The following is a 22,501-nucleotide window of genomic DNA, read 5'->3' on the forward strand; positions in this document are numbered from 1 at the left end:
GTGGTTCTCAGTGTGGAGTGATTCGCCCCCCAGGGAACACTCAGCAACGTCTGGAGGTGCTTTTAATCGTCATGATTGGAGGGTGCTATGGGCACCTAATGGGGCTTCCCAGGTGGTGCTGTGGCAAAGAATTTGCCTGCCAATGCAGGAGGCATGGGTTCGATCCCTGGTTCGGGAAGATTCCCTGAAGAAGGAAATGGCAACCTGATCCAGTATTCTTGCCTGGAGAGTGCCATGGACAGAGGAGTCTTGCAGGCCACAGTCCATGTGGTCACACAGACTCAGACACGACTGAGTGACTAAGCATGCACACCTATGGGCGTTGAGTGGGGAGGGACCAGGGATGCTGCTAAACATCCCACAGCGCACAGGTTCATACAGCCCAAGATGTCAACAGTATCAAGGTTGAGAAACCCTGATCTAGTCCATTTTATAAAGAAATTGAACCAGAGAGCGATCAAGTGACTTCTCCATGGCAGCAGTGGTAGAAATCATCTTACTTCCAAAGTCTGAGATTCTGACCGGCTCTAGGATTTAACATGTCACAGATCTTCAGGTCTCAGATATTTAAAAGTGTGTAATCTCACAGAGCATGACAAGACCACAAGTGCAGTGCTGCCAGTGGATAGCTCAGACAGAAGACAAAAGCCTTGGGGGGAAGCTTCCAGAAGGCAGGAAGTGCTCCCTCCCACCCACACCACCCAACACACACAAAGGTCTAGTTTCAGGAGGGCTGCTACCTTCTCCCAAATCCAAGGGGTTGCTTACAATACAATACCAGGAGAAGAAAACATCCTGCTGGACCTGGGCTCAGGGTCATGCACAGGAAGAGGGTGGAGCCGGAAGAGAAGAAACACTGAAAATCCAGACGAGATGGCAGAGTTTGTGCAAAATTTTCACCAAATAGGCAGACTGGGTGATTTCTCCAGTCAGTCTTCCATACTCTATAGAGCACAGATTCTGCTTCTTATGTTTTCAATTGGTTTATTAGTTCTGCAATGCCATTTTTTAAAATAATTTTTAAAAATTTATTTATTTTTGGCTGTGTTGGGTCTTCATTACTGCACGTGGGTTTTTCTCTAGTTGCAGTAATCTGGGGCTATTCTCCAGTTGCGGTGCGCCAGCTTCTCACTGCAGTGGCTTCTCCTGTTGCAGAGCATGGGCTCTAGACCAAAGACAATAGTTGTGGCACTCAGACCCAGTTGCTCCATGGCATGTGGGATGTTCCCAGATCAGGGATCAAACTAGCGTCTCCTTCATTGGCAGGTGGATTCTTTATCACCGAGCCACCAGATGAGCTCCAATCCCACTATTTTTTGTTTTCTGTTTCCTTGGCCCACTTTCCATTTTGCTTTACAGTTTCACATTACCTCCCATTTGAACTCTTGGTTCATTATTTTTATGTTTGAGGGTAATTTAAATTATTTTCCCTGTACCTGTCTTCTTCCAGAATAAATTCTTTACCTGAGTGTTTATGCCACAATTCTGTCATTTTTCCATATCAAATGTTTACAAAGTGCCTATGTAGCTGCTGCTGCTGCTAAGTCACTTCAGTCGTGTCCGACTCTGTGCGACCCCATAGACGGCAGCTCACCAGGCTCTGCCATCCCTAGGATTCTCCAGGCAAGAATACTGGAGTGGGTTGCCATTTCCTTCTCCAGTGCATGAAAGGGAAAAGTGAAAGTGAAGTCACTCAGTTGTCCGACTCTTAGCGACCCCATGGACTGTAGCCTACCAGGCTCCTCCGTCCATGGGATTTTCCAGGCAAGAGTACTGGAGTGGGGTGCCATTGCCTTCTCTGTCCTATGTAGAGTTTTGTTATTTTTTTCTTTTCCGCTCAAATCGCCTAGACCAGAGGCAATTATCTCTGGCTGTCTACTTGTACCAAAATGCACAGGTGGGCTATCTTTGCCCCCTCCTCATTTACCTAGGCATGATTGACGACTGCCTTCAGAATATTAGTTGTTTCCACATTGGGCCAGTACCCTTTGCCCAGTGTTCCACTAGGGGATGAGTAAGGGAGAGATGACTGGTGAAATTTGTCTCTCCAAACTAATTCAGCAAAATATTCTGGGCCAAAGACCACTCCATTGAGGGTGTATATTGGGGTCCAGGAGGGGATACCCAGTATCAGAAACAATGACTTTATGCTTCACTTGATTTCCTGCTTCACAGTGAACTAATGAGTTAATTCAACATGAAATTCCTGGATTTGGGATGTCCCAAACTTTTAAAAATTTATTTTTAATTGGAGAATAACTGCTTTACAATGTTTTGCTGGTTCTTGCTGTATAACAACCTGAATCAGCCATAAGTATACATATATCCCTCCTTCCTGAACCTCCTTCCCATCCCCTCCCCCAGCCCACCCCCAAGGTCATCACAGAGCACTGGGATGAGCTCCCTGTGTTATAAAGCAACCTCCTACTAGCTAGTTAACACGTGGTTAACACATGGTAGTATATACGTTTCAGTGCTACTCTCTCAATTCATCCCACCCTCTCCTTCCCCCACTGTGGCTCATGGGCCAAATTCAGCCTGCTGCTTGTTTCTGTACAGACCTTAAGCTAAGAATAGCCTTTACAATTTTAAAGGGGTAGAGGGAAAAGAAGAAGCAGCAGAGATCACAGATGAGCCACAAAAACTGAAATATTTAAACACACAGACCTTTATAGAAAAAGTTTTCTGACCCTAGTCTTACACAATGGATAAGAACAGACAAGTATCAAGGCAAATTGCTATGAAAGTCCAGAACACCAGGACTGAGTGAAAGTTTCAGAGGAGACAATACAGGACATGTACAAAAGATCAGGTAGTCAATGACTTCAAAAGCACCTTAAAGGCAACAACGAAAATTAAGATGACAGTGAAGCCAAATTTTCAAAAGTCTAAAGGGAAACAATTTCCAATGTAGAATTCTATGCTCCTCTGAGCCATCAGATAAAATAGATATTTTCAGACATCAGATTAAAATAGATGTTTTCAGACATGCAAGGTCTCAATGAAACTACCTCCCTTTTCTCAGAAACTCCACCAAAATAGCAGAGAGTAAGCCAAGAAAGGCAGACATGAAATACAGGAGACAGGACAATTCAAAACAAGAGAGATGAGAAAAAGCCCAGGAGGATGGTGAATGGAAGTCCAAGGTTAACTCCAGGGGCTGCACTGGAATAAGACTGCCAGTGGCTGCAGGAACATGGCTTTATTTTTATCACACGGTTACCATGTCCACTGCGCTTCATTCTGTTGTGTGGAACCAGGTTCCCCTGTGGTATCATTTTGTGCAGTGCAGATCTGCTGGTGATGAATTCTTTCAACTTTTTTGAAAATGTTTACCTTGATTTGTTGCTGAGGGATATATTCTCTGGATATAAAATTCTAGATTAATATTTCGTATTTTTCAGTCCTTCAAAGGTACTCCTCTGCTGTCTTCTAGCTTACATTGATTCTGACGAGAAATATGCTGCCATCTTTATCACTCTTCTGTACACAATGTGTCTTTGCTCTCTGGCTAATCAAACTTTTTTATTATTATTATTACTGCTTTTAAGCAACTTGGTGTATGGTATGCCGCAGTATAGATTTCTTCACATTGCTTATGCCTGACATTCACTGAACCTCTTACATCATAGCTCTCCTCAAATTTGGAAAATGTTCAGCTAACACTTCAAATATTATCTCTGATCCTCCCATTCTTTTCATCTTTATATGTATTAGGCTCCTTCACACTGTCTTCCATCTTGTTGACACTCTGTTGCTTTAACTTCTTTGATCTTCTTTCTATGTTTCCCTTTGAATAGTTTCTGTTGCTTTGACTTCAAGTACACTCATATTTTCTTCTGCAATGTCGAGCCTGTAACCTTAACTTTTAACAAAAAGCATTTGTGTAGAAAGATAAAAACAAAGATGGAAAGAGGTTAACAGTTGTGAAATCTAGGTAGAAGGTAGATGGGTAATCACTATACTATTCTTTCAACTTTCCAGTATGTTGGAAATTTTTCTTAATAAGGGATTGGGGCAGAGGAAAAATGAGGATTCCTCTCTATGAGAAACTGACCAGATCTTTAAGTCTCAGTGAAAGCTTGACAAAGCTTATTACTCTAACTAGAGTTTCAAAGTTCCTTAAAAGGTAAGTAGGAGAAAGAGACAGAGACATGATACAATCGAAACATTTAAGTTCAATGTGATCCCCCTGGCAAGATTATGTGAGGTAAAGCAAATTTGAAAACTCTCAGTGACCACCTGATTGCCTCATCTTAAAATCCTGAAGCACTTTTATCCAAAATATGGTGAGGTCTGTCGACTGAGTAATTTTAAGTGGTTTGCCTCACAGTAGTCTATTGTTGACAGCCTATAGTGTGAAACTCACATGCAGCAGAAGGAGTCTATTTTCTCAAATCCCTAGCAACTAGTACCAACAATACCCATGTGTCCAGGGACCAGGAAAAGGCCTCTCTCCTTCACCTCCTGGCTACACTAATGCTCAGGAAGATGGGTGAAAAAAATCCATGAGAGAAGAGGGTCAGCAAGCTTTCTTCACCCTGTCACTCCCAGAGTAGGCGCTCTGAAGACCATCTAAGCCTAAAGGGTCTCCCTTCCACCCTCAGCTGACAAACAGAAGTGGCTTTGTTCCTACTGCGATTAAGGAAGTTCATGAGGATCATCTGAGACTGGATTAGAACCAGCTGGAAAGTCCTGAGCTCCCTCTAAGCACGGTATAAGCAACCTTCCTGCCCTCACTATTGTAACACTCCTAGTAGCTTATCCCTGTCATTGTGAATCTGTGCTGGCACAGAACATGAAAATAATACTGTCTTTCCTCAATAGCCATGGATAAGGAAGACCTGCCAATGTCATTCATCGGGCAGACTAGGACAACTCGACTTCCTGCTCTGGATGAGTCTGGACCAGATGCTCCTACGATTTCTTCCCAGAGCCAACACTCTATGATTTGATGGCATCTTGACACAGCATAACACACAAATCCTCAGAGCCTTGCATTACGACTGGCCACAATCATTTCCTCTTTCCTCCTCAAAACAATCCTGAACAATGAGGTTCAGACAGCCAGGGACTGACTTTAAGACAGGGGAAACACCACGGTGAAAAGAAGTCCTGAAAAGTTTCCAGCTGCCAAGCCCCCAGCCTGGAGAGTGGAGATTCATCACTGAATGAAGCCTCAGGCTTGCTCTGGGACCATCTGAGGGTGGGCCCGGGGAGCCACCAAATCGGAGACATTGCTTGGCTAGTCTCCCTTCCTGCCTGACTCTCAAACCCCGCTGGTTACTCTTCTTGTGCCTGGGTTTAAGTGTCGGAATCCCCCGAGATGGGGAGTGGGGGAACCCAGGCCCTCTTCTCACCCTACACCCTTTCCTCTGTGATCTGACCCACTCCTACAGCTTCCAACACCTGAGGATGCCCCAGCCCCAGTGTCCAGCCCAGACTTCCTGCACGCCTGCCCTTAGACAGTCCATAGGCACCAGAAACACGACACCTACTAAAGGGAACCTTTCCCAGCAAACCTGTTTCTTCTCCTTCATTCATCTCAGTGAACAGCACGGCCTACCCATGGGCTGCAGAAGCCAGAAAACTGGGAATCTTCCCCAACGCCATCTCCTCACCCTCTGCATCCGATTGATCACCATAACCTGATGTTTCTACCTCTGAAGACACCTTCAGGTCCCTTTACTCCTCTCCACCTACCACTACTGCTCCACCCCTGGCAGGGATCCCCGATCCCACCATCACCACCAGAGCTCCTAACCCAACCCTCCGTCCAGTCTCCACACAGCAACTCGAGGTCTTTCTCAGCCAGAACCAAACCATGTCTCTCCCCAACCGAAAGCCTTCAGTGGCTTCCCAGTGCTCCTGGAATAGGGATATAGGTTCTTCATAAGGACAGAAAGCCCTGAGCACCTCTTCAATTCCTGTCTGCATACTCCCTCAGCTCCAGCCAGGCTGAACCTTTCTTATATTCTTGCCAAACCTGGACACTTCTCTATAGGACTTACTCTCCCCTAGATCCCATCAATATCACCCTCCTCCTGGCCAGCTCCCCACACCTTCTCCAGGTCTCCCTTGGCCTCCCCCACTCCCCTGGCCTCTTTGGGGGCTCTGCCACGTGCTGTAACATCATCACACCACAGTACCCCCTCTTAAGGCGTTTACCCGATGTATTACCACGGCCTGTGTGAATCTCACCTAGGACCAGGTCTCCTCATTCACTATCACCTCTGCTGCCCTCAGCACAGCTTCTGGCACATAGGATACTGCAGAAATATTGGTTAAATGAACAAAAACATTTGGTCCCAGAGGCCTCAGAAACATGATGAAATGGAAACAAGCCATGACATATGGTCCTGGGTTTCTCTGACATCCCAGTAGCCCTCCGAAAAAAGGACTGACTGCTGGAGACTCTGATTTAAACCTGTCTCTTCACAACTAGGGATGAATTTTTTTTCTAAAGCCTTTTTTTTTTTTGATATTTGGTTGCAGTGGGTCTTCATTGCTACATGGACTTCTCATTGCAGTGGCTTCTCTTGCTGTGGAGCACAGGCTCTAGGGCCAGCAGACTTCAGTAGCTGCATCAGGACGGCTCGGTATTTGCGGCTCGTGTGCTCCAGAGCACAGGCTCAGCAGCTGTGGTGTACGGGCTTGCTCTGCGGCCTGCGGGACATTCTCAGATTGGGGATCAAACCTGTGTCCCCTGCACTGGCAGGTGGATTCTTATTCACTGTACCACCAGAGAAGTCCTCCAATGATTTTTTAAAATTTTGTTTGTTTTCCTCTAATTTTTTCCATATCTCTCTAATTTTTTTTGTTCATAAGAATAAAATAAGCTCTCCTAGTATGATAATTACTTAATATCTCATTCACTTCCTACAAGTTCAGCTCTTAGGCCAAATCATTAGTAGACATTTAAAGTGAAATGTCAACGGCCTGTAAGAAACAGAGGAAAGGAATATTGGAGATCTGCTCTGTGACAGCATGTAATTTGAGCCATTAGTAGTTCTTACTCTGGAGCCCCAGAGACATATATTAAGATCAGATCAGTGTATCTCAGAAGCAATTGTTTTAACCAACGCAAACTTTCCCAAAGAGCACTGAGTGGGCAACAGCTGGCTGTTACCTGGCAATTATCAGATCCTGTGTCTATCAAAACTATAAGAGATGTGCCTCCTTGACTCTGCTAAGGTTTTATTCATAACCTTGAGCAGACAAGCTTATCTCAGTAATTATAACTGTAAAATAACAACAATCCCTTACAGTGACTCATTGTTTTCTGAGCAATTGTTTGTATTATTATCTGATGCAAGACTTAAAAGAATTCTGTGATGCTGGGATTAGAATTTCCAATTGAAAAAGAGGTTAAATAACATGTCCAGGTTACTCAGTCCCTAGGGGTTGTAACTGGGGCTGTCAGCTGGATGTTCTGTCTGAGCAGAACTCTTTCCACTCCACAACACCACTTCTCATTGATTAAAAAAATTTTTTTTAATTAAAAAAAAAAAAAGCCTGGTGACAATAAGCAAGTAAAACTCATACTTGCTGAAATTCAGATGAAGTCTTGGTGACTTCCTTGGTGGTCCAATGGTTAAGAATCTGCCTTCCAATGCAGGGAATGTGGATTTGATCCCTGATTGGGGAACTAAGATCCCACATGCCAAGGAGCAACTAAGCATACAAGCTATAACTACAGACACCCACATGCTGCAAGGACAGCCTGTGCGCTGCAAGGAAGACCCAGCACAGCCAAAAAAAAAGAAAAAAGAAAAAAAAAAAGAAGTCTTGGCTATCTCACCCTAACTTTAGTTCCAGCAACAGCCCTGCTCAGAAGCAATTGATTGGAGCACTCAAATCAGAGGATGGCCTTGGGGATTCTATGAGCACTTCTCATAGAGGCGAGCCACAGGACTAAGGTTCATGATTTATGGCTGTTGAGTTGCCAGTGATAACTATAGGATTTGGCCTGACTACTCCACTAAAGAAAAGATTCTTCATTAGCAGCCAAATACCTGTTTGTCTAAGAGGTGCTGTGTGTCAAGAACACCAGAGGGAAAATCTTTTAGTGCACATTCAAAAAGCCCTTTTTGGCTTTTGTGGCAGATACACTCTCTTACATCTGATGGGTAACACATGGATGATCCCTGAGTCCCAAACCACTTCTTATGGAAATTTTACCCCAGATTAAACTACTTATCACCCTATCACAAGAGTAACAGCCAGTCCACAACAAAGAATACTGCATGTTAAGAGACTTGGGAGAGGTTGTAGGGAGCCTATGGGATTCGGTCAAAGCTGTACTCAAATGAAGATTCATATCCTTAGATGCTTTTCGTAGAAAAAAAATAACCAAGCGTTTGATTCAAGAAATTAGAATAAGAACACATACACGCAGACACACTCCACAGAAGGAAGAAACAGATTTTTCAAAAAGACAAAACAGACAAATCTCTTTTTCCATGAAAATAATACTACGAACAGGGTAGAATGAGAAAAGAGATCACAACTACTGATGCAGAAGATATTTTTTAAATTATACAAATCTAGTTCAGTGTTAATAAATTTGAGAATTTTAGGTTGAAAGGCTTATTTTTATAAGAAAATATAAATTGCCAAAATTGATTCAAGAAGCAGCAGGGAGCCTGAATAAATAAATAGTAATCAAATACATTTAAAAGCCTGGCAAATATTTATCCTCTTTCCTCTAAAAAGCAGAAAATTCAAAAATTTTTATGGATAAATCATTCCTAACATTCAGGGAAAGGAATGTCCATGTTATTTGATCTATTCTGGAACACACAAATAGATAAGAAACTTCCCAATTCAATTCATTGAAAGAGTGAAAAATTATGATGCAGAAGATCTGAAAAAGATGACAGAGAAAGAGAGACACAGAGAGAGAGGGAGAGAGAGAAGAATTAAATATATTAATATACATACATATATAGAATACATAGTATTTAGTTGTTCATTCCAAATATTTATTGAGTGCCCTCTATGGACCAGCACTGTTTTAGATGCTGGGGATATAGCAATGAACAAAACAAGTCTATGCTCTCATAGAACTTACATTTGGCTGGTGGAGGCCAGGATAAGCAAACAAATAAAACAGTAAGTATGAAATGTCAAATTTGACAATTCAGCATGGTGAGGGGGATGAAAATTATATAAATTTCAATTTTTTATAATCAGAGGAGAGCTCACTGGTGAGGTGGCCTTTGACCAGGGACCTAAAGGAATTAAGGGAACAAGCACGTAGATATGTGAAAGAACATTTCAGACACAGGTAACAACAAATGCAAAGCCCTGAGGTGGGAACATACTTGGAATGATCAAAGAGCAGCAAGAAGGCTCCAATACTAATGAAAATAGATGCAAAAATATTAAGCAGAATTTAATAAGCAAAATAATAAGCAGAATAAATTCTGCATCAGAATTTCTCACTCCTGAAAAATACTGCATGTCTATCAAGAAAGTTTATTTCAGAATATAATGATTGCTCAATATTATAATTAATTATATTACATTACTAGTTTAAATGAGAAAAACTATATGGTCATTTCAAAAGAAACTAAACCAGTAGTTAATCCTGATTTTAAAAACAAAACAAATTTGGGGGTGGGTAGGAGAGAGGGAGGGGATATATGTATACTTATGGCTGATTCACAATGTTGTATAGCAGAAACTGGCACAACATTGTAAAGCAATTATACTTCAATTAAAAATAAATTTAAAAAAACAAACAAAACGAAACAAAAACTCAAAATAAGCTGGAACTGAAAGGAAGTAACTTGGATGTCACTTCCTTAGGGAAGCTTTCTCTAACCTCCCTACGCTTACACCAGACTAGTGCCTTATATCACTGTAATTCTTATCACAGTTGTACCTAACAAATTACTTTTATTAACTGTAAGACTACCATATTAGAATCCTTTTAAAAAGTGAGGCATTTCAAAAATATGACACTTTTAATTAATAAACTTGGAATGAAGATTCAATTGGAGCATTCAACAATTTTTAAAATTTAAATGAACTGTCTAAAAGGGCACAGGATGACAGTTATAACAAGAATAAGTTGTTTTTACTAAAACTACACAGAAAAATAAAGAAGGTAGAAGATTAAAGAAATAGGCAAACTGGTCAGACTGAAGTGTATACTTTTTCATTGGGGCTTTCCACCTTTACATTTAAAAGACAGAGTAAAAACAGTAATTTCAAATGAAAATAACATGTGGATTAAAATGCAAATTGAACAATCTAATTTTAAAATGGGCAAAGTGTTTGTGTAGACATCTCTCCAAAGAGGACAATGAAAGTGAAAGTGTTAGTCACTAAGTCGTGTCTGACTCTTTTCAATCCCACGGACTGTAGCCTACCAGGCTCCTCTGTCCATGGAATTCTCCAGGCAAGAATACTGGAGTGGGTTGCCATTCCCTTCTGCAGGGGATCTTCCCAATCCAGGGATCGAACCCAGGTCTCCCACATTGCAAGCAGATTCTTTACCATCTGAGCCATCACGGACGCCAGAAATGGTCAACAAGGACATGAAAAGATGTTCAGAATCACTAGCCATTAAGGAAATGCAAATCAAAACCACAATGGGATACCACTTCACAACAACCAGGATGACTATAATAAAAAAGACAGATAATAACATGTGCTGCTAAGGATATTATGAAATAGGAACCCTCATACACTGCTAGTGGTGCAGTCACTCTGGAAAACAGTTTGCTGCTAAGTCACTTCAGTCGTGTCCGACTCTGTGCGACCCCATAGACGGCAGCCCACCAGGCGCCCCCGTCCCTGGGATTCTCCAGGCAAGAACACTGGAGTGGGTTGCCATTTCCTTCTCCAATGCATGAAAGTGAAAAGTGAAAGTGAAGTCACTCAGTCGTGTCTGACTCTTAACGACCCCCTGGACTGCAGCCCACCCGGCTCCTCCGTCCGTGGGATTTTCCAGGCAAGAGTACTGGAGTGGGGTGCCATTGCCTTCTCCAGTTTAGCAGGGCCTCAAAAAGTTAGTTACATTTCCCAGCAATTGTATTCCTAGGTATCTACCCAAGAGAACTGAAAACACATTTCAAAAATAATAAATACAGCATAATTTTTTTAAATCCATGAACATAGTATATCTTTTCATTTATTTAAGCTTTGGTATTTTTCATCAGTATTTGTAGCTTTCAGCGTGCAGATCTGGAACACATTCTTTTCGATTTACACCCAAGTATTTCATGTTTTTTGTTCTAGTCTAAATGATACTAATTTAGATTTCAATTTCTAATTGTTCATTGCTAGTATATAGACATACAATATATTTTTGTAAATTGACTTTGTATTCTGCAACTGTGCTAAACTATCTACAATTCTCCTTACTGTACTGTTGCTCCCTTATTTGTGAAGCTAAGAATTTTTATTTTCACTCTGAAATATAGAAAAGAAACTAAAATACTAAAAGTAAATTTAAAATGTCAGTTCTCAAACTGATTTACAGATTCAAGACAATTCCAAACAGAATCCCAGAGGAATTTTTTAAATAGAAATCAACAAGCTCATTCTAAAATTTATATGGAAAAGCAAATGAACTAAAAGAACAAAACCAATTTTGAAAAAGAAAAACAAAGCTGGAGGACTCACAATATCTGGTTTCCAGTCTTACTTTAAAGCTACAGTAATTGAGTCATAGTGGGTTAGTGGAAGCATACATACAGATCAAGGAAACAGAACAAGGAGTCCAAAAATAGACCCCCCCCAAAGATGGTCAATTGATTCTCAACAAAGAACAAAGACAATTCAATGAAGAAAAAGGACAGTCTTTTCAACAAATGGTGCTGGAACAACTGGACACTCACGGACAAAAATATTTACATGTACACAAAAATGAAAAACAAAAACATTTACAGATACACAAAAATGAGCTTTGATCATAATTCACAATATATAAGATTAACTCAAAACAGATCAAAGACTAAATATAAAGCCTAAAACTATAAAACATCTACAGGAAAACACAGAAATAAAAAAATAGGAAATCTTTGTGAATTTGGATTATGTAAAGATTTCTTAGATAGGATACCAAAGGTACAATTCATAAAAGAAAAAATGGATAAACTGGACTTCATAAAAATTTAGAATTTCTTCTATTTGAAAAATACTGTTAATAGAATGAAAAGACATGTCACAAACTGTGAGAAAATATTTGTAATTCATGTGTCTGACGAAGACATGTACCCAGGATACATAGAAAACCTCTCAAAAATCAATAGTAAGAAAACAGACAACCCAATAAAAAATATGCAAAAGATTTAGATGTTCCACCAAAAAAGATACAGATGGCAAATAAATACAAGAAAAAATGCTTAACACCATTAGTCATTAGAAAAATGAAAATTAAAATCATGAGATACAACTAACTAGGAAAAGGGCTAAAATTTTTTAAACTGACAATACCAAGGACTAACAAGGATGCTGGTAAAAACTGTAAAACGGTATAGCCACTCTGGAAAATAATTTGACAGTTTCTTGTAAAGTTAAATACACACTTACCACACAACCTATTAATCCCAGCCCTAAGTATATATATATATCCAAGTGATATATTCACTCAAAACCTGTGAATGCTTCTAGAAACATTATAGAAACATTTGCAATTGCCCAGAGCTGGAATAATTCAAATGTCCTTAAGCTGAGAAATGGAGAAACAAATTGTTACATATTCATACAACAGAAGAACAGCCAGCAATGAAAAGGGACAAACCATGCAATAGGGATGATTCTCAAATGCCCTATGTTAAGTTAAAGAAGGCACATTCAAAAAGCTATGTATGGTATGATTCCACTGTTACGACATTCAGTGCTCACCAGGGGCTGGGGGTGGTAGCACAAGGGAATTCAGGGAGTGATGGCTTGTTCTGTATTTTGATTACTGTGGTGGTCATATGACGACAGGTAAATCTGAAATTTGAAGAACTGTTCACTAAGAAGGGTAAATTTTATTTAGGCAAATTATTTTTTGTTGTTGTTTAGCTATTAAGTCATGCCCAGCTCTTTTACAACCCCATGAACTGTAGCCTGCCAGGTTCCTCTGTCCATGGGATTTCCCAGGCAAGAATATTGGGGTAGGTTGCCATTTCCTTCTCCAGGGAATCAGGGCTGGAACCCATGTCTCCTGCTTGGCAGGTGGGTTCTTTTACCACTGAGCCACCAGGGAAGACCTATGCAAATTATACCTTAAAATGGAAAAAATACGACATGTATTTAATATATTTCAAAATATACTTAAATTATTTGTATGCTATCCAAGGTTTCTTTTTTTTTTTAAGTATAAGAATGAATGAAAAGTGCTTCAGTCTAGGTGTTCTCTCAACTTCTGACACATCCTATGACTCATGGCCCCATCTGAAAAAGGTATGCATTTTATGTACCCACATTCTCCTCCAAAACTGAAACTACATTCTCTTCCCAAAGAATGTGATTCTTATAAACTAACATGGGGAGAAACTGCTAATAGTTAGGAAACAAGAAAAGTAGTACATTTTGTAATTCTTGAATCTTTGAAACACCCTGACAAAACTTCAAGGAACAACAGTATAATTTGGATTTGTAAATTACAGTATGGATTGACATAACTGAAACATCATCCATTAACATGAAGTAAACATAGAATGCCTGGTGTGGGGAGGGTGGTAATGAAATTCTCCTTTCTCTTGCAATCTCTTTACAAAGTAGAGAGCAGAAAAAACAAACAAACAAAACCCTACATTTATAGAAAGAAATTAAAGGGGAAAAAGTAAAGAAATGAGCAGAATGGGAAACAGAAGTTGGGTGTGGTTACTAATCATCCATAGGTTATTCAGGTCTATTCTTCCATTTTCCAGCTCATCTGCACCTCACTCAGGAAGTTTACCCAAGACTTCACTTTCTCCCCCAAAACTGTGGCCCCACAGGATATAGGTAGCCTATCTCTTCTTGAAATCCTCTAACACTTGTACTGACACTCTTGTGCATCTTGTCATAATGATAAGATTGACTAAAAGAACTGTTTCGTTGTTCAGTCGCTAAGTTGTGTCTGACTCTTTGCGACCCCATGGACTGCATGCAGCACACCAGGCTCCTCTGTCTTCCACTATCTCCCCAAGCTTGCTCAAACTCATGTACATTGAGTCGATCATGCCATCCAACCATCTCATCCTCTGTCACCCCCTTCTCCTCCTGCCCTCAATTTTCCCCAGCATCAGGGTCTTTTCCAATGAGTCAGTTGTTCACATCAGGTGGCCAAAGTATTGGAGCTTCAGCATCAGCCCTTCCAATGAAGATTCATGGATGATTTCCTTTAGGATTGGCTGGTTTGGTCTCCTTGCTGTCCAAGGGACTCTCAAGAGTCTTCTCCAGCACCACAGTTCAAAAGCATCAAGAACTGTATTAGATGCTATACCCACACTACTTCTTTTAAAACTCATAGAACCACACAAGGCAGGTGCTATTATTACCCATTTTATAGATGGAGAAACTGAGGCACAAAAGGGTTCCATTATTTGCCAAAGCCACACAGCTAATAGTAGTAGACTAGAATTTTATTCCAGGTGGTCCAAATCCAGAGTCCACTCTCTCAGTTGCTATACATAAAGATTCATCCAACATTCATCCAACATTTACAAGGACAAAGTACTAACTGTCATACTAAAGACAGATTTAAGAATAAGAGGAGGTCCTATTCTCCCCCCAAAGAGTTTCTGGTCTAGTTGGGTGAGACCAACACAAAGAAGTACGATAACTGGTTATACCCTAAGTGTGTCAGCAGACTAACAGGAAAGGGGGCACAGGATTATCTGTGTCTGTCACAACAGTGTGAGATGGTCCCATATTTGAGTGTCTCTGTATTCCCCCATAATTCCTACCAGGCTCTGAACAGATCTTGGTTGAATGAACAGCTAACACTGACCCATCTCCTCTACTTTTATTGTACCTGTACCTATTGGCACTCTAAAACTCAACTCAGAAAGATACAACAGGAAGCCACAAACTACATTTATCTTGCTCTCGATCATATCCTTAAAAACACCGATTCATTCCATGAATATCTATTGACAGCCAACTATGACCAGCCACTGACAATTTTTGGTATGGGATACAAGGATGAATCATGTAGTCATGTATAGATGTGAAAGTTGGACTATAAAGAAAGCTGAGTGCCCAAGAATTGATGCTTTTGAACTGTGGTGTTGGAGAAGACTCTTGAGAGTCCCTTGGACTGCAAGGAGATCCAACCAATTCATCCTGAAGGAAATCAGGCCTGAATATTCATTGGAAGAACTGATCCTGAAGCTGAAGCTCCAATACTTTGGCCACCTGATGTGAAGAACTGACTCATTGGAAAAGACCCTGATGCTGGGAAAGACTGAAGGCGGGAGAAGGGGACGACAGAGGATGAGACGGTTGGATGGCACCATCGACTCAACAGACATGAGTCCGAGTAAACTCTGGGAGTTGGTAATGGACAGGGAGGCCTGGCGTGCTGCAGTCCATGGGGTCGCAAAGAGTTGGACACGACTGAGTGACTGAACCAAACTGAACTGAACAGGGATGAATATATTAGATAAAGACCCATACTCTCCCCGGAGAAGGCAATGGCAGCCCACTCCAGTACTCTTGCCTGGAAAATCCCATGAACAGAGCAGCCTGGTGGGCTGCAGTCCATGGGGTCGCTAAGAGTCAGACACGACTGAGCGACTTCACTTTCACTTTTCCCTTTCATGCATTGGAGAAGGAAATGGCAACCCACTCCAGTGTTCTTGCCTGGAGAATCCCAGGGACACGGGAGCCTGGTGGGCTGCCGTCTATGGGGTTGCACAGAGTCGGACACGACTGAAGTGACTTAGCAGCATACTCTCCCAGAAGCAACATTCAAGGGGATGAAATAATCAAACAAGTACCAAAAGCAAAAAACAACCCAAAAAACAAAAAACTAAATAATATCACTTCCAGATAATTTTAAGTGCAATGAAAAAATAAAATTAGGGAGTATGATAAACAGTGACTATGAGGTGTTAATTTTTAGATTGGGAAGACCAGGTTGTAAAGGTGACGTTTAAACTGGGACATTGGTTAAAAAATTCTTTGGTTTATTTTTTTTTTTAGAGGGAAAAAAGCAAAGCTAGAATCCCCTTCCAAAATTAGGAGTCAAAGTTAACAGAATTCTTTGTCACTGACAAAGAATTGCAAAAATATTTTTTCCAAAATTTTTACCTAACTCAATTGTTATAGAAATAGAATGCTGTTTACACATTCACCAATTCATGTAAAATTAGCCTGGTTTTTTTTTGTAAACAGTGGCTTTATTTCAGAAAATAAATTCTGACCATATGGAATGTTGGTGGTTTTTTTTGATACTTGCTTCTAAAAAAAGCCGTTGGGGGTGGGGGGGCTACCTGTACGAACAAGCGTCACAGTAAAAGGATACAAAAATGTGATTTCCAGAACACTTGCTTCGAGGATTTTGATTTAAAAGCACCTTATTCGAATATAACATTTGAAAGAATGTAACATTCAACATAACATTCCATATTTCACAATCCTTTAGAAAGCGTATTGGAAGGAAATTATATACCCAGAAATATGAAGAAAGTTATTATTATTATTTTTAACTAATGTTGCAAGGAAATGGACACCAGGTTTTAGGAAATTAATTAACGCTGATTTTGGCAAGTCATTTAACTGCTCTGAGCCTCCATTTCTTTCCCACGGGTAAAATGAGGGTATTGACATTAGAGGATCCCTAGGGGTCCTTCCAGTCCTAAGCGCTTTGATTGGCCTTTAAAGATAGAAGGTACGTGATTTGGAACCTTTACCACATGGGGAAGGCAGGTGTTGTCGTGGGCATTTTTTAAATAAAAAAAAACTCGCTCATTTGGGTCTCAGTGTTTATAACAATTTTCTCCTGGAGTAATAGGTCAGATAAGGTTGTATAACTGGGAATATTTTGTATATATCAACGAAAAGAGTGAATAAGAAGAAACAGTGATGCCCAAAAGGACCATCACAGTCAAAAATCCCATCTGACAGCCAGAAAGATACAAGGGAATTGCTCTAATTGGAAAGAATCGTTGGAAAGGAAACGGTCATTTCCACCATTTTTCTTCTATTTCCTTTCTTAACCTCTCCCACAGAGAAAAGTCCACTTTTAATTTTCTCTCGATTTCAAAAAGACGGCAAAACCCACAGCAATCCTCTCCGGTTTTCTGTTAAAGATAACAGCCAAAATACTGAAGAGGCACTATTTGCCTGCACAAGATCGCCAAGCTTATTTATCACCCGAGACGCGGTTTTCCAAATATGACCACCGTCAGCCCTCACTCCGCTGCAGCCCCACAATCTCCATCATCCATTTTTTAAAAATCCATTTAAGTCGAGCCTTTCACCCAAACCCACGAAAGACCATTTCCTCCCTGCAACAGGGGTTTGCAACGGCCCGAAATCAAGCCCCAGCTGAGTCCTGCGAACAGAGAGACCGCAGACTGCGGTGCTGGGCAGGGCCACTCCTCCCGTGCACCCTAGAGCTCTCCCTGTCTCCCGGGTGATTGAAGACGGTTCAAGACTCTGACAAGACCCCGCCCTCGAAGCCAAGACCCCGGCTCGGGAGGAGGAGCCGGGGGGCCTCGGCCCCAGCAGAGCCAAGCCTTGCAAACAAACAGTCTTCTCTCCCGCTGCCTGGAGTTGGCCCCTGGGCGAAGGAGCGGCGCGCCTGAGCTCCGCGGCTCGCGGAGCCGCCGCTCCCGGGTGGGTCTCTGCGGCCGGGGACCGCGGCTCCGGCTCCCGGGAGGGATCTAGGGGGATGCGGGCAGGAGGACGCAGGTCGAGATCGGGCTCGTCACGACTCCACGGAGGAGGGTGGGGAAGAGGGAGGGACTGGGGATGGAAAGAGGAGTGGAATCGACGAGCTTGCGGGAATAAAGAAGGCGAGGGGAAGGAGAGGGGGAAACGGGTGAAGAAGGGGGGTGTAGAGGAGGGTAACAGGCCGCAGAGGGGTAAAGGCGAGGTGAAGGGGGAGACGTGGAGCGATGGGGGCGGAGGGAGATGCAGGTAAAGACCGAAGAGAGGGAGGGGTGCGATGAGGGGTCAGGGATGCGGCGAAGGCGGGGCGGGGGGAAGGAGGAGGAATGCGGGAAGAGCAGAGCGAGGCAAGAAGGGACGAGGGCCGCAGGAGGCCGGGAGGGACTTCCCTCCGAAGAAGGCGGCCCAGGATAACGGGACCCTCCCAACCCGGGAGCTTCAGGCCGAGCGGGGAGCGAGAGGCCACCGCGGAGGCGGCACGGCGGGGGGGCACGCTGAGGGCAGGTACCCAGCCCGGCTTCCCCCAGGCAGCCGTAGCCGCCGCCTGCGGGGAGGAAACCCGACTCCACTTACTCTCTCCGACCACCGCCTTGAGGCCGATGGGGGCCATCGCGCCGCGCGAGCCTCTGGGCTCCTAGCCTCCTTACGCGACGCCCGCGGACACCGCCGCCTCCCAGGGTCGTCGGCGCGCTCGGCTGGATGCCGCCCGCAGCCCCTGCAGCCGCGGCTCGGGAACGACTGACGCGCGGGCGCGGCGCGGGGGCGCGGAGCGAGCCAAGCCAGAGCGAGGCTGCCGACCCGCCGGCGCGCGCTCAGGGGGTGGGCCGGCAGGGGCGGGGTCTCGCGGCAGCCGTCGGCGTCACCCGCGCGCCTCCGCCAATCGCACTGCGGCCCGGAGGGTCGGCCCCGCCCCCCGAGATGCGGCTGGACGCGAGGCGGTCCCTGGCTGGCAAGAAAGCCGCGCCCTCCCCCTCACCTCACGCATCGCGCGCGCGGCCCGGCCGCCGCGCGCTCCCGGCGCGCTGGGTCCTAAGGTCCTCTCCGCAGCCTCCTCACCTGAATTCCCAGCCTCCTGAGAGCCTTCCATCCCACCCCCCTCCACTCCCCCTCGCCCACAAAAGGAACTCGGAAGCTAGATCTCTTATCAGTAGTACCCATTCCCCAAGACAACGTAACGTGAGCTTTATTGACACCATCTCTATCTCTTTGGGTACCCATATCCATAAATCTATCATCCACTGAGCTCTTACATGCATCAGCTCATTAAATCCTCACAATAACTGGACATTGTTTTTAATCTCCATTTTCAGGTGAAAAAAAAATAGGCTCAGAAACTGAACACTAGACTTTGTCTTAAGTTGTGCATCATTCATTAGCAAATATTTATTTTTCTCTCACTACTGTATGTAAACCACTATTCTAGGCATTGGATCTCCAACCATGTACAAGGCAGACATAATCCTAGTCTTTGGGCAACCAAAGTCTAGAAATACCTAGGTCCCAAATCGAATAGGACTATGCTGTGGGACAGCTCTGGTCAGTATATCTTTCCTAGAATCCACGTTTACCAAAGTGGTCCCAAGTCAATTTTTGCTAGATTTAACTTATGGAGGAGATTGCTTTTGAAATATGAGACAGAGCTCCCCTCTGACTTCAAAGAAAAATGAGTTGAGCCAATCAAAAGTCAAAAAGGACAAAAGAACTAGTCTTAAAAATCAATGAATACTCATTACATTCTTGGAACAGCTCTGTGAGCTAGGTCCTTTTTGTAATATTGTTAAGAAATATAACATTTTAGAGATGAGGAAATTGAGACTCAGAGAAGATAAGTGCCTTGCTAATAGGTGACAAAGGAAAGATCTAATTTTAAAATCTGAATTCTGAACCATTATTTCTACTGACAACTAAAGAAATTGAGGCCTAGAGGAGGACATTCCTAAGGTCACATAGTGAACACTGGAGAAACCAGGACAAGGGGCCACGGGACCTAGTTCAGCCACCAGCACCAGGGCAGGAAGGTCTGACCATCTTCTCATCCTCACCCCCTGTCTACCCTAACAGAACCTTCCTATGGGTTCCCAGAGAGGAAGAGTGTTCATCGTCGTCTGTTCATACCTGGGCCCTGCTGTTTACCCAGGGAAGGTACTGATAGCCTTGGGCTGGCTTTGGAAAAGTAGGAGATAGTTTGTAAATTGCAGCGACCTAGGACACACCAGTGATGACAAGTGCTCCCTCCTTGACATGTCAACAGACACTGCCCTCAAGGAGCCAGTAACCTAGCTTAGGCAACAGACAGGAATTGAGTTACTGTTCTAGTAAGTGCTGAAGCTGAAGGACGGAGGTTCTGAGGGTGAATGACAGAGCACCTGACCCAGTGGACCAGATAGGGGGCAGTCAGGGCAGGCTTCCTGAGATGAGTAAAAGGTAGCAAGAGGGAACTGGGAGAGTGTCCTAGGAAGATATACAGAAGGTGTCAGAAAGGAGTTTGACTTTTCCAGGAACAGAGAGGGGCCACTGTGATTGTCAGGGACAGTGTGGAAGGAAGGCTGCTGGGGTAGGCCTTGCTGCAGAGCTCCAGGACTTGCTGGTAGCCTGGAATCTGCCTGGAAACCTCCTCAAAGGCCACAAAAATAAAACATAGCAGCTTCTATTTCCTGTAAAAGGAAGGACGAAGAAAGACATCCTTTCCTGCTGATGCGTACCTGAGATGTTTACTAGGGATGGCAAAAATCAGAACAGATGTTGCTTTAAATAGGACGGTTGGAGAAGAGAGTAGAGTGACAGACTGTGAACTCAGGAACCCCTGACTCAGGAGTGTCAGATTAGAATCTCTCTGTATGTGGAATGCAAGACCTGGCTCAAGACCTCTTGACATCTCTGAGCTATTATTATTCCGTTTTTCTGAGGCACAGGGAGGTCAAGTCACTTGCCCAAGGTCACATGTCTCTAAACGCAAACGCGGCACTTGCTGTCTGACTTTCTGATGCCCAAGGGAGAACGTCCAGCGCCCAGGCGCAGCCCCAGTGCCCTGACTTTAGGACAGGTTTGGATGTGTGGACCGCAACCTCTTGGGAGTCTGGACCCACGCGGGTCCACTATCCCGCGCCCCCGGCCAGCTGAGGGCTGGGCGAGACTGCGGACCCTCCATGCCCTGGGCTGGTCCTAGGCCCCGCCCGCCCGGCGGGCAGGTGCGCTGGCAGCTGCGCATGCGCGGCCTGCAGCCTCTGCAGAGCCGGGTGCCGGCCAGCTGCTGGGGGTGGGCAGAGTCCTATGATTTACTCTCGAGTCACGCGACGGCGGGGAGCCTGCTTGCGGCTTGGCCACTGCGCCAGGAGCCGGGCAGGTGGGGAGACAGATGCAGAATGGAGAGGGGAGAGGCTGGGGGTCAGGGAATGGCGACAGGGAGCCGCATGGAGGGACGGAGATCGGGGTGGGGGGTGGGGGGGCAGGCGGTGGGGGCGGGGGGGAGGGTAAGAGAGGGACCCTCCCTGGGGCGGACCAGGGAGAGGCAAAAACAACTGAGTGCAGCTGCCTCCGCCAAACCTGCTGATTTGGGCCCCCCCACGTACAAGCGGCCTATTGGAGTGCCCTGCGTCCAGAGTCCGAGCCTCTTCGACAGTCTCAGTCTCGGGTTTGCACCTGCCTCCCTTCTGCTTTTACGTTGCATCCCCCCACTCACCCTGCGTTCATCCCCACTACCTCCTCCTGGTGTCTGGGCCTTTAGATTCTGCTGCATTCTTTTAGAAGCATTTTCTAAAGAATTCAACAAGATAATGTTTATAAGGTTCTTTACCTAGTAGCGGGAACCTATCAAAGACCCAATACACGTAAGCTACGTATATCGTTAAAAATGACAAAACGAGTCTGCGTAAATCAGTGCTGAATACAGTTTTGGAGCGTTCCGTCGGTGTCCTTCCTTTTTGGTTGCTGTAGTTCCACTGGCAGAGAATGAAAAAGTAATCGTCTCTAGCGCAGCCACCCACCACCCCCCGACACCTACAAAGAGCCGCAGAGCCTCCAGTTTGGTACACCCTTGCTGGAAAGAATGTTAACAGGTTTTTTGTGTGTTTGTTTGAGGTCGGAATACCAAAAAGGCTTTGTTTTTCAAAGCTTAGGCCAGAGTGTCAAACTCAAAGGCCTGTAGGGGCCCGGCAAACGTAACCATAGATGTGGCTAAAGGGGAAACACATGCCTTGTGGGGGTGGGGAGGAAGAGGTCCTAACTCAAGCTCCAACCAGGGCTGTACAAGCGATGACCAAGGATCATGACTGTAAAAATTTCAACATCTCCCAGTAAGTTGAAGTGTTGTAATGGATTAAAAAAACTTTTAATAAATTACACTGGCTAAACAAAACATGTCTGAGGGTCACATTAAGCCTGCATGCAAACTCTGGGGAGCTAATACCTCTTCCCAAGGGGGAAGTTGGATTCCCCCAAGCAGCAGGTTCTCAGGGGCACTGACTTAGCCCACATGCACAGAGTTCCTGAGTGGTTAAGGCTTTTGGGGGGTGGGGTGTGAGAGCCTGGTCACCAAGCATGAGGACCTTCCTCCATGACTTTGAGAGCCAGGAATGAGTCCCTCTGCTCAGCCTGGCTCTGGGGCAGCAGGTTAGGGCCAACCACTTTTGAATGAACTGGTGACCACTGTGGTGGCAGCCTCTGAAGACAGCTG

The 22,501-nt window shown here is 44.2% G+C and overlaps 1 protein-coding gene across 3 annotated transcripts in view; it reads right to left on the reverse strand.

Annotated features, from left to right (window-relative positions):
* STXBP1 (syntaxin binding protein 1) overlaps nucleotides 1-18,677 on the reverse strand; it is a 67,435-nt gene extending 48,758 nt beyond the window's left edge. For all 3 annotated transcript variants that reach the window (XM_081587191.1, XM_081587192.1, XM_081587190.1), the window contains exon 1: nucleotides 18,403-18,677. In XM_081587191.1, coding sequence (XP_081443317.1) covers nucleotides 18,403-18,439 — 37 coding nt within the window. In that variant the 5' untranslated portion in view covers nucleotides 18,440-18,677. The remainder of the gene's footprint in view (nucleotides 1-18,402) is intronic.
* Nucleotides 18,678-22,501: the final 3,824 nt, after the last annotated feature.

Source organism: Giraffa tippelskirchi, chromosome 4, assembly GCF_054371585.1.
Source record: "Giraffa tippelskirchi isolate mGirTip1 chromosome 4, T2T-mGirTip1v1.2.pri, whole genome shotgun sequence".
Lineage (NCBI taxonomy): Eukaryota > Metazoa > Chordata > Mammalia > Artiodactyla > Giraffidae > Giraffa > Giraffa tippelskirchi.